We start from the raw sequence: 11,120 nt of genomic DNA on the forward strand, positions 1-11,120 counted from the left end.
ATTTTTCCGACCGCATTTGAACGCAGCAATAACTTGTTATGGTTTCATGTGTAAGCTCGTGTCTACTGGTGGAGATCAGGTCACGTGCTCTATGTAAATGAGCCAGCTGTCCGGGAGGAAGGATCTGCGCAGCGGCTCTGTGGTTGAAGATGGCGGACGAAGAGGGTAGTCACGGAACGGCCTTTTTAGGCGCGTCAGAAAGGGACGAACCTGTTGCGAAAAGAACAAAAATCGGTCCGGCGACCAGCTATGGGCTTCAGCCTGCCGAACCGGACCCGTCCGCGCGCGTCCCCGCGGACTTAGGCAGCGTGGAGACGGCGGTAAATTGTGCGCAGCCTGCGGAAAAGAAGGAAGCGAAGCCGGTGATGGCGGTGGACCAGGCCCCGGCGGCAGCTCGAGGCGGAGACAACAATGGACTGGACGGATTGGAGCTGCCGGTCTCCGACCCGCTCAGACCGGTTGGGAAAATAAGCGAGAGCGCTGTGTTCGGTTTACCCGGGGAAAGCGCCGGTATGAAAAAAAATGGCAGCTGTTTTTTTTTTTTTTTTTTTTTTTTTTTTTAAACAGCATTTACGCTCAGGCGGTGTTTATCTTACCAAGCTAGCTTACTCAAATTACGGTGAAAGCGAAACTGAGTAAAACGTTGTTGTTCAGATTATTTGACATTTTCTGTAGTGAGCGTGTTTAAACCTGTTGCGTTGGCATTAAAACGATAGGAAACTGTCATCTGAACTTTGAATAGGTATTTAATAAAATAACTAACAGAAATCAACTTTGGAAATAAGCGCCATTTCGCCGGTGTAATGCCGAATTTTGTGCCCCGATAATCTGAGTCTCTTTCTGCAAGGCTTTAAACTGTGCCATGCCTTACATAAATTTACTTTTAAAATGTATATTAAAGCTTTGATATTAGATAAAAAAATAATAGATGTTATTATGTAATGCAGCTCTGATTTTAAAACGATTTCTGAAGCCATAATCCATAAGTGTTTAAAAAGTCCATAAACTGCAGTAAATTAAGCAATTATATGAACTGTTTTGTAAACAGTTGTTCATTATTTGATATCCTGGGACACCATACTAACATTTGCATCTATACATAAGGACATTATTGCCTGTATAGGTATCAAAAGTGTACCAAACATGGTTTTAGAATAATCTGGTAATTTGATATCATAGGAACTAAAGTTCACTTTTTGACATTAAGAGTGTTTTAGGGACGTAATGAGACGCTCAGACAAGACGAGACTGGGTGAACTAGCCGGTCCATGAGAACAAGGTGATATTTTCACAATATTTTTAAGATAAAAGCCACAAATTCAACTGACTGGCCTTTCTCCTGTCTGATTTCTCATAAATCTCTTCAGACGTTAGAAATGAACTTCAGCTACACATAATTTAAATTCTCATTAACGGTTCAAATTTTATTTTCTCAGCTTCAAAATTAGTAAATCACTGTGTGAACTCAGCTGTAAGTCTGTTCTGTTTTAAATAAATGGGCGACAGAGACTCTTCCTCCTCAGTACGTGGCTGCAGGATGATGATGATGATGTCACCAGACAGAAATCGTTTTTTCGGTGCAGGAGCGTTCCTCGTTACACTCCTCCTACTGATGTGAATATTTGTTGTTATAATTGGTCCTGAAAGCTGCCACAGTATCTGTTTGTTGGCTTATTTAGTTGTTTTTCTTCCTTTATGTTCAGGTTTTCTTGGCCATGACGATCAGCCTTCCAACGGCCTCGCTGTCACGCCGGAGCACATCAACGACGACGATGACAAGTCTTCTCACGCGAGCTCCAGCGACTGGACTCCTCAACCACAAATAGGTAACTTTACTGGTGTTTGACAACGTTTTATGGAGTCGTATTTGTTGTGGGACGGTGCATTCACTTGTCACGCCGTTTTTATGGCCAGGTTCCTACAGCTTCATCCAGCAGCACATCAGAGAAACGGATCCGAGGGCCATCCTGAGGGATTTGCTTCCTGAGACAATACTCCCTCCAGACCTGGATGACATGACGTTGTGGCAGATCATCATCAACATCTCAGAGCCGCCGAAACGAAAGAAGCGGAAGGACATCAACTCCTTAGAAGACGTTGTCCGGCTACTCCACGAAAGCAAAAGGATCCTCGTGCTGACTGGTGCCGGGGTACGCAGAATAACTCAACCATCTTTAAAATGTTGTGTTAATGTGACGTGATGACGTTACTTTTACTCTCCGTTTGCAGGTCTCAGTTTCGTGTGGAATACCAGACTTCCGGTCCAGAGACGGAATTTATGCTCGACTTGCTGTAGATTTTCCAGACCTTCCAGATCCTCAGTCGATGTTTGATATCGAGTACTTCAGACGGGACCCACGACCCTTTTTTAAATTCGCTAAGGTCAGTTTATTGTCTTCTTACACTGGTTTCTGAATTAAAAGTACTTGTCTGTGCTTGTTCAGGTCAAGTTTAGATCCGGTTTTCTTTGTTCTTACAGGAGATTTACCCAGGTCAGTTCCAGCCTTCGCCCTGTCACAGATTTATATCCATGCTGGACAAACAAGGAAAGCTGCTACGCAATTACACCCAGAACATAGACACGTTAGAGCAAGTGGCCGGGGTTCAGAGGATCATCCAGTGTCACGGTGAGGTTTGTTTCGTTACTCGTTGTGCAATTATGTCTCATTGTGGTGGAAAGTCATGACCATCTTCTCTTTTAATCTGATTTTCAGGCTCGTTTGCGACTGCTTCCTGTCTCGTCTGCAAACACAAGGTGGACTGTGAGGCTATAAGGGAAGAAGTCTTTCACCAGGTATTTATTTGGTCTGAACGGATCCAGGACGCCACATTTACAAAAGCGTCAGCAGAAATATCAAGCAGTGATTAAAAAAAAACAACATTTACCCGCAGTAACATTCTGTTAATCATCCTAATGGAGAAAACACCAAACTGTCTCCAACTCTTTACATATTTTACTTGTATGGGTTTAAATAAATAAATTGCATGAACTAAACTTCCACTGAAGACTCCACAAGACAAGCGAGTATCTTACCTGCTGTAGACGGCTCTTTGAACAGACTGATGGCGGTGTCGGAGTCTGATTGTCATTCCTGTAAAATGCGTTGAGATTTTGGAGATTTCAAGGCGGCAGATCTTTTCTCGTGGTGCTAACAGATCTAACTTTTCTCGCAGGTTGTTCCTCGTTGTCCGCGCTGCCCGGACATTCCTCTGGCAATAATGAAACCCGACATCGTGTTTTTTGGGGAGAATCTTCCAGAAATGTTCCACAGAGCCATGAAGCAGGACAAGGATGAGGTGGACCTCTTGATTGTTATCGGCTCTTCGCTCAAAGTTCGACCGGTTGCCCTCATCCCAAGTAGGTTTTATTCCGATTGATAGATTTGATGTTTATGGACGGTGAACACGGTTTGTTTTTGTTGTTGCCAAACGTGAAGCCATACTGTTAATAATGTTTCATGTGACGTGTTCTGACTCCGGTTCTCTTCCTCAGATTCCATTCCTCATGAAGTGCCTCAGGTTCTGATCAACAGGGAGCCGCTGCCTCATCTGAACTTCGACGTGGAGCTTCTCGGGGACTGCGACGGCATCATCAACGAGCTCTGCCACCGACTGGGCGCGGACTTCGAGCAGCTCTGCTTCAACACTTTGAGACTCTCTGAGATCACGGAGAAGCCCCCTCGGTTACCGGAACCGACGCTAGGCGAGGCCTTGTCTTCCTCAAGCGACGCGGCGGCTCAGGAGGAGCAAACGCGGCCTTGTATAGACTCCGCGAGCAAGCCTTCGGAGGAGACTGGCGGTCCGAATGTCTCAGACGCTGCCAGGGAGAACGTTTCACCTTTCGAGCATCCGAGTGAGGACACTGCTGCGTCTCCAGAACTACCAAAAGACAATGCAGCTGAATTAAAGAGCCAAAACACCAGCCTTGGTTACTGTAAACGGTACTGGATGAGTCGAGTCAACAGGAGTCCGATAAGCAAACGCCTTGAGGGTGAGTTTCAGCGCGTTAATGTCGGACGCTTCTGTTCAAACCCGGTTTAAAACCTCCTCTGTTCTTCTCAGCGGGTCAGTACTTGTTCCAGTCGCCAAATCGTTACATCTTCCACGGGGCGGAGGTCTATTCAGACTCCGAAGACGAGTCGTCGAGCTCCTGCAGCGACAGCGACGGGTCTGAATGCAGTCCGGAGGAGGTGGAGGACAACAGCGAGCCGGAGGACGCCGACGCTGCGGCGGCGGCGGACGGAGAGACGTGCCTCAAAGACACTTTACGAGACGCTTCGTCCGACGAGGCGACGTCGAGTTCACAGATAGACAATACTTCCGAAAAGGCTCCGAGCACAATGGACCTGACAGAGCACTAATTCTTCTCATTTTATAGATGTTTCGTACGTCTTTTTGACTCATCATGCTGTTTTTTCATAAAGTTCAAACGGTGTGACGTCTTTACGTTTCTGCAGCAGGTCCTTCTGTCCATCGTATTTATCTTTTTGTCTGAAACTACATGATACTCCGTGCTGCTGACTGAAGGAAGCGTCTCGCTGGGCTGCGGCAGAAACGCGTTTTTGAAAATCGCGGCCCACCTTGGCAGCTGCCGCCATGAAGACGGGCATTAGGTCCGGACTTCAAACATGTTTTTAAAAACCCGGACATTCGGGGTTCCGGGCTCGTATGTTTTCTGTCAGGGAGGATCAGAAACTAAAGCCCTGTCTGCACAGAAATGGCGTTTTAGGAGCTCCTAAACTGTATTTTTCTCAACCAGTTTCCAGAGTGAGAAAATCTGTAACCGCCACCGTTATGTTGTCGCGTGAAGAGCCTGAGGAGAACCTCTTAAAGAACAAAGGTGTCGTCTCTAACCTCACCTACGATGCTGATGATGTGTAGGTTGCCTTAAATAAACAGAAAAACCTTATTTATAATTATTACACCAAGTAATTTAAGGCCAACAGTGTTTTTATCGCTGTACTGAAGTGTCAACGAAACAAAAACTACAAAATCCATCAAGCTTACATTTAAAAAAAGACAGAAAAAAGGAAAACTTGTGTGTAATTTACCCAGTCCTGTCAGCAGTTGGAGTTCCTCCTCGTTTCGTGTTTCTGTGGGAACGTTGCAGCGTTTGGGACGTTTTCTCCCGTGTCGCTGAAAACGCTTCCAGAAATGGCGTTCACGAGGAAAAGGGCGTTCCCGTGTGGACCTGGGCTTTTTGGAAACTCCTTCTTGTCTCAATCGGCCGCATCCCAGTGAGAAAAACTTTACCAGTGAGCAGTTTTTTATTTTTTAAAATGTCTTCAGTTTTTTATGTTGCATTGATGTTAAAAAGCTAATAATCTGAACTGTTGCGCATCACAAACGCAACTTTAAATGAAGCTTTAATGCCCTCATTACTAGCAAAGGTTCAGAAATGCTAACTTCACCCACAATGTGACTTTAACTCTGGTTTAATGTTTGTGATCGAAGTTACGATTAGGAAACGTGTAAATATGTACGCCTGCTGCCTGATTAATGTTTACTGTAAGTTTCAGACACTCTTCGGTTGTCTAGCATGCGAATATAGTTCAGTTCGGCCTTTTCAAGGAGATAAACGGTGGAAAAGGAACCATACTCTCTTCATTTTAGACCAAAGAACACTTAACACGTCTACGTTCTGGTTTTTCTATGTTTGAACCTGTCTTTTAAATCTTCGGGGACTTTGACATCTGGCAGCTACTTTTATGGTGAAGCTTCTTATTTTTATATTTCGACGCGACACATGCTCATCGAAGAGTAGATGCTAGTTTTTAATCTGTACAAAGTTAATACCAGAGACGTTATATGGAGAAGGACTTTGGTTATGTTGAAATATATTTACATTGATAATGGCACTTTTTTTCTCCTCCATATGAAACTGGTTCTGTTGCCTGAGTCATTTTTTTCCTAAACGATAAAGAGTTCATTGCCTGTAAAATGTCAGTAATGTATCGACGTATGAGGTCGTTGTGTCTACGCCGAGATGCATTCACTTCCTGTTTGCAAAATGATGTTTTGTTAAACTTTTAAAGATTGTTTTTATTCATCAAAGTTGATTGTTTTTGTCCTGCTGGAGTTCTGAGCAGAAAAAGGATAAACATGTTTTAAAGTTTAGCTTCTGTTACACGCTTTGCTTTAAAGATTTCAATTTTAATCACTTCTGAGGACACTGATCATGTTACCCCGACATAAAGACAGATGATGTCCAAAATCATGTAATACCGAGACGCCACGCTTAGATGATGTGAATGACTCTCAGCTACTGCCACTACAAATTTTAGCTCAGTATTGGTAAAATTAATTGGTTTGCAGCATATTTCTGTTTGCTGAGGTGGTGTCATTGTAAGCAAACATCCACTTATAACGTCCTGAAAGTTTCATTAAAATCCCTCCAGTGGGTTATGATATATTTTGCTAACAGGCAGTTGACTCCAAACTGTTAATGGCAGAGACTTTTTACTGTTTGTGCTCAGAATGTGTGCAAATCTGAGCTGTAAAACTGACCGAGCTGTAGCTATTTTTGTAGTTTTTAAGTTGGCTATGGTGACATTTTTGAGTCCAGCTGACTCCAAACGTTAAAAGGTTGTAAATATACATTTAATGATTACTTTCAGAAAGTTTAATTAAAGTGAGATATTTTGGTAACACGGACAAACACAGTGTCACCCGCCTTTTAGTGGCGGGAGATAACAGTTAAAGCCTGTAAGACGTTTAAGGAAACAAACAGTATTAAAATGTTACTAATAGTTTAGCTAAAATGTTTAATTTTCTCCAGTTTAAGAGCCGCGACAGCCTGGGTGATCCTATATTCATGTTTTGGCTGAGGAGTGTGTCGGAACTACATTTCCCAGCATGCTCTCTGCCGCGCCGCGTTACGGCGTGTCGTAAAACCTCGGTGCAGAAGAGAAATGTGCACCACCGAAGGCGGCTGACAGTTTTATTTCTTATTTCTTCCCGTGTTCAGCGCTGCTCGTTCGAAAATGTTCGCCCGGTTCCGTTAGGGTTCGGACCCAGAGTCCGGCTGTGAAGATGGAGGTCATGATGGAGGACGACGCGGTGGACGTTAAAGACGACCACAACCACAACTACTGCGGGAGCGGCGGCAGTAAAGTCCGGCTGTCGGGTGTAACGACAGTCCCGCCTCCCGACGCTCCAGCAACCGGCTCTGGAGGGGAACCGAACTCTCGGCGGGGCAATGCGCGGTCCGGTGGTTCGGCTGGGTCAAAGTTCATGGACTCGGACACGGGCAGTGAAAGCAGCGAAGTCAGTGAGGCGGATTTCACGGCGGCGGCGGCGGCGGGTAACAACACGGAGGGGAAATTCAGCCTCGGATCCACCTCAAAGTTCCGTAAGTTGATCATCCGGGCCTGGTACCGTCACTGCCAATCATGGCTCCTGATTGTCTGGAGCATCATTTTATTAATGCCCCTTTATTACGCATGCGCAGTAACGTAGTAGGAAATGCGCCGTGTTTCCCTCTTCCTCCACAGTTTTGAATGCGATGGCTGTGGAGGATTACAGGAAGAACCACTGGCCGAACCTGGAGGAGGCAATAGACCGTCTGCTGATCCAGAACCCCTCAGATCACACCTCTGTGTCCTACGCACAGATTTATGGGTAAGACAGGACGCAGAATGGACACACCTGTTCTAATTTAAAACCTTTGTGTTTGCCTGAAGCATCGTTCTCAGTCTGCAACAGAAGGGTCAAGTTGTACCAAAAAGTCAAAAAAGTTGTGAATTAAAAGAGAACGCGAGGATTTATAAACCCATATTTTATTCACAGAGGAACAGCTCCAGATGTTCACCTCTGTGCAGCATCTCCATCAGTCTGTAAACATCTGGACCTGAGGTNNTCCCATTCTGTCTGTTAAACATCTGGACCTGAGGTTGTCCCGTTCTGTCTGCTCAGCAGTCCTGTATGGGAGCAGATGTTGTTCTAAAACCACTAATGCACCCCCATACCATCAGAGAGGCAGGCTGACCTCAGAACAGTTCTCCTCTTTGGTCCAGAGGAGACACATCTGTTCATCTGGCTTCTTCTTTGCCTGATAGAGCTTTAAGCAGCATTTGTGGACGGCACGGTGAACTGTGTTTACAGACAGTGTTCCTGAGCAGAACCAGAACCTGTCAGCCTCTAAATGCTCTTTTTTTCCTCACTCCTCTGACCGACCTGCTGATAATTAACCTCGTTAGTCACTAAAAGCTCCTCCTTTTACTTTTTACAGACGTGTTGCTGCCATAAAACTCAAACTTTCCTTATTTTATTTTCTAAAAAGCTACATTAATTTATATGAATCTGTTCCACTGTGAATAAAATATGGGTTTTAAGTTTTTTTAAATCACTACTTTATGTTTTTATTTACATTTTACACAACATCCCAACTGTTTTGGATTTAGGTTTGTTGGACTTTATCAAACACTTTTATCAGATTGTTTTGCTTCATCCTTTTTCAATGTTCGGATGTTTATTTTACTGTTATGGATTTCTAGCTTCCCCACAATCATCTAAAATGTTGTTTTTCATTACTTGTCTGTTTTTTTAGTTACATCTATAAGTGTGTTTGTCAGCAGCACTCTGAGCTGCTCTACGGTGATCTGACTTCAAAAATAACGACTCACCTGCAGCAGGTTTCCTCGCAGCTAAAGGTGAGAAACGCCCACTTCAGGGAAAGATTTGGTCCATTTAGGAAATAAAAAATAACCTTTTTGTTATTTCCTTACAGGCCAGCGGACCTGAGAATCTAATCGAGAACTTTAACGTTGCTCTAACACGATTCACAACCTCCCTGGAGTGTATCGTTCCAGTCTTTATATACTTGGTGGGTAAGACGGTGTTTTCTGACAGGAGCGCTTGTCGTTTATCCCGCGTTAACTTTTATTCCTTTTCAACACTTTCAGAACAAGTTCTACATTGAGTCCAAACTCAACCGGGACTTAAAAGAAGACCTGATGAAGCTGTTCGCCGACCTGGTGGCGGAGAAACACCTGAACGCGCTGATGCGTGAGTTTTGATACACTCACAAAGGAGTGGTCCGGCGATTTTAAATAATCCGATTTGCGAGGCGTTGGCGCGTCTAGAACGGGCGTTGGTGGCTGTAAGTGGAGTGAAGGTGTTATCAGGTAATTGCCTGAGTGTCTGACAGCCGGTTAAAACGATGACACATTAGACATCAGCAGGGGTCAGGGGTCGTACAGATGTGCAGGTGAGGTCAGAGGGTCGTTGGATTGTGGAACACCTCGTCTCAGAGACGGGAAGCAGCTGGACTACAGGTCCATTGTCCCATTGGGGGGTGGATTTATGACTTTCTTATGTTCGGGGTAAAATCTCAGCTCCGCGTTACCGCAGATGACCACTGTGTGGCGCAGCGGGGAAAAAACAGATCCTGGTCTGACTTCAGGGGACCTCTGGTGGAGATTCAGGGGAGCCTGATGTCTTACCCCTCCTGAGACAGCATCCTGTCAAGTGTCCCCGTCTCCTCTGCTGACTTTCTTTTTCCTCTTCAGCTCTTCTGATCAAAGCTCATTCGATGCCTTTCCAAGTGCAGCCGTCGACGATGGCGAGCGTGGTCAAAGGTCTCTACAGCCTCCGGCCAGGTGACTGACGCCTTCCGCTGAGCCACGTTTTCAGAAATAACGCGTTTGTTGTCCTTTCTGATTCGCCGCCGTACGGTTACCTGTTTCAGAGTGGGCTCAGCTCGCCCCGGCGCTCTTCTCTGGCTTCATTCCACAAATCCACCCTCCATCCATGGAGTCTCTGCTCCCGGATTACGCCGATCGGGACCGGAAGCTTCAGATGGAGCTCTTCATGAACGGTTTTCCTCGGTCAGTTCTTTCCCGTCGAACCGCTCTGTGTTGGTGTGTCTGTAAGCAAAACATCTCATCAACCAGTGGGTGGATTTTATTAAAGCCCTATAATCTCCGTATAATCACTCATATCTCGTTTTATTTTTCTCTCCAGGGGGGATCAGTCTCGCAAACGTGCCAGCGAAGATTCCTGATAGCTGCTGAGCTCTCACTGTGCCTCTTACTCCTCCACAACCTGTCTCGCTGCACTCGGTGTAAAAAAAAGCTTAATTTTCATCTCTCAAGACAACAAAACACTGTGAATAAGGAGGAGACGAACTGTTGAGCAGGAGCTGAATCAGCTGACAGAGACGGACGTTTGGGGGATCCATCATCCTTCATTCCTAACCTTTAACCTGGAAGTGTCTTGTGTTTTAATAGACGGGGCTAATCAAGATGTTCTATTGCTGCTAACAATACAATTTATGTGTTAATTCCACAGATATCTTGGTTGTGGTGTGTAAAACCCGGGTGATCCGGTCCTTAAACGCGTTTGGAGGAGGAAACAAAGATCCTTCTCCTCGCGTTGCCTTTCCTGAGGTGGAAACCTTGATTGTATCTCCCAGTTACGCCAAAGAGGATTGAAGGAAAAGAAACGTTTACGTCACGTGAAGCTGAAATTGTTGATGTTTTTTTTCTTCTGTACGAGTCACTGAGCCATTTCTTCAACAGTAGCTGATCGTTGGGTTAATCTGAGGAAACTTCTGCCTTGAAATTTTACAGCCTTCATTCCGTCTCTTTGTCTGCGGTGCATAAAACATCCCGGTACGTACTTTACAAGTACCCGATTCATACGAGACGTGTACCTGATATGTACCCAGCAGGTGCTTCATATATGCCTGATACCTTGTAAGTACCAGGTATGTACCCTGTGAGTACCAGATACGTGCCATGTAGGTATCAGGTATGGGATTTCTATGTACTGGGTACATACTGGTACGCACCTGGTAGTTACCTCATTAGTATCAGATATGTACTCAGTTATTACCTTGTATGTACGCGGTATCTACCTGCTAAGTACCTTGTAAGTACCAGGTACAGACCCTGTATGTACTCTCTGTGTACCTGTTAGTACCAGGTACAGACCCTGTATGTACTCTCTGTGTACCTGTTAGTACCAAGTACAGGCCCTGTATGTACTCTGTGTACCTGTTAGTACCAGGTACAGGCCCTGTATGTACTCTCTGTGTACCTGTTAGTACCAGGTACAGGCCCTGTATGTACTCTCTGTGTACCTGTTAGTACCAGGTACAGACCCTGTATGTACTCTCT

General features: G+C 45.1%; 2 protein-coding genes across 3 annotated transcripts in view; both read left to right on the forward strand.

Annotated features, from left to right (window-relative positions):
• The first annotated feature begins 85 nt into the window (after window positions 1-85).
• sirt1 (sirtuin 1) lies at window positions 86-6,054 on the forward strand. Its single transcript, XM_017424356.3, has 9 exons — window positions 86-510; window positions 1,704-1,826; window positions 1,915-2,150; window positions 2,230-2,382; window positions 2,480-2,627; window positions 2,715-2,794; window positions 3,175-3,358; window positions 3,494-3,991; window positions 4,063-6,054. The coding sequence occupies exons 1-9, from the start codon at window positions 150-152 to the stop codon at window positions 4,359-4,361; spliced, it is 2,082 nt and encodes a 693-aa protein (XP_017279845.1). The 5' UTR covers window positions 86-149; the 3' UTR covers window positions 4,362-6,054.
• An 812-nt stretch (window positions 6,055-6,866) lies between these two features.
• cacul1 (CDK2 associated cullin domain 1) overlaps window positions 6,867-11,120 on the forward strand; it is a 6,165-nt gene continuing 1,911 nt past the window's right edge. Inside the window, exons 1-8 of one of the 2 annotated variants that reach the window (XM_037973580.1) lie at window positions 6,867-7,351; window positions 7,494-7,620; window positions 8,549-8,651; window positions 8,729-8,824; window positions 8,904-9,006; window positions 9,510-9,599; window positions 9,689-9,827; window positions 9,964-11,096. In XM_037973580.1, coding sequence (XP_037829508.1) covers window positions 7,033-7,351; window positions 7,494-7,620; window positions 8,549-8,651; window positions 8,729-8,824; window positions 8,904-9,006; window positions 9,510-9,599; window positions 9,689-9,827; window positions 9,964-10,003 — 1,017 coding nt within the window. In that variant the 5' untranslated portion in view covers window positions 6,867-7,032 and the 3' untranslated portion in view covers window positions 10,004-11,096. The remainder of the gene's footprint in view (window positions 7,352-7,493; window positions 7,621-8,548; window positions 8,652-8,728; window positions 8,825-8,903; window positions 9,007-9,509; window positions 9,600-9,688; window positions 9,828-9,963; window positions 11,097-11,120) is intronic. The other variant, XM_037973581.1, reaches the window with a different exon arrangement.

The sequence above is a fragment of the Kryptolebias marmoratus genome, linkage group LG22 (assembly GCF_001649575.2).
Source record: "Kryptolebias marmoratus isolate JLee-2015 linkage group LG22, ASM164957v2, whole genome shotgun sequence".
Taxonomy (NCBI): domain Eukaryota; kingdom Metazoa; phylum Chordata; class Actinopteri; order Cyprinodontiformes; family Rivulidae; genus Kryptolebias; species Kryptolebias marmoratus.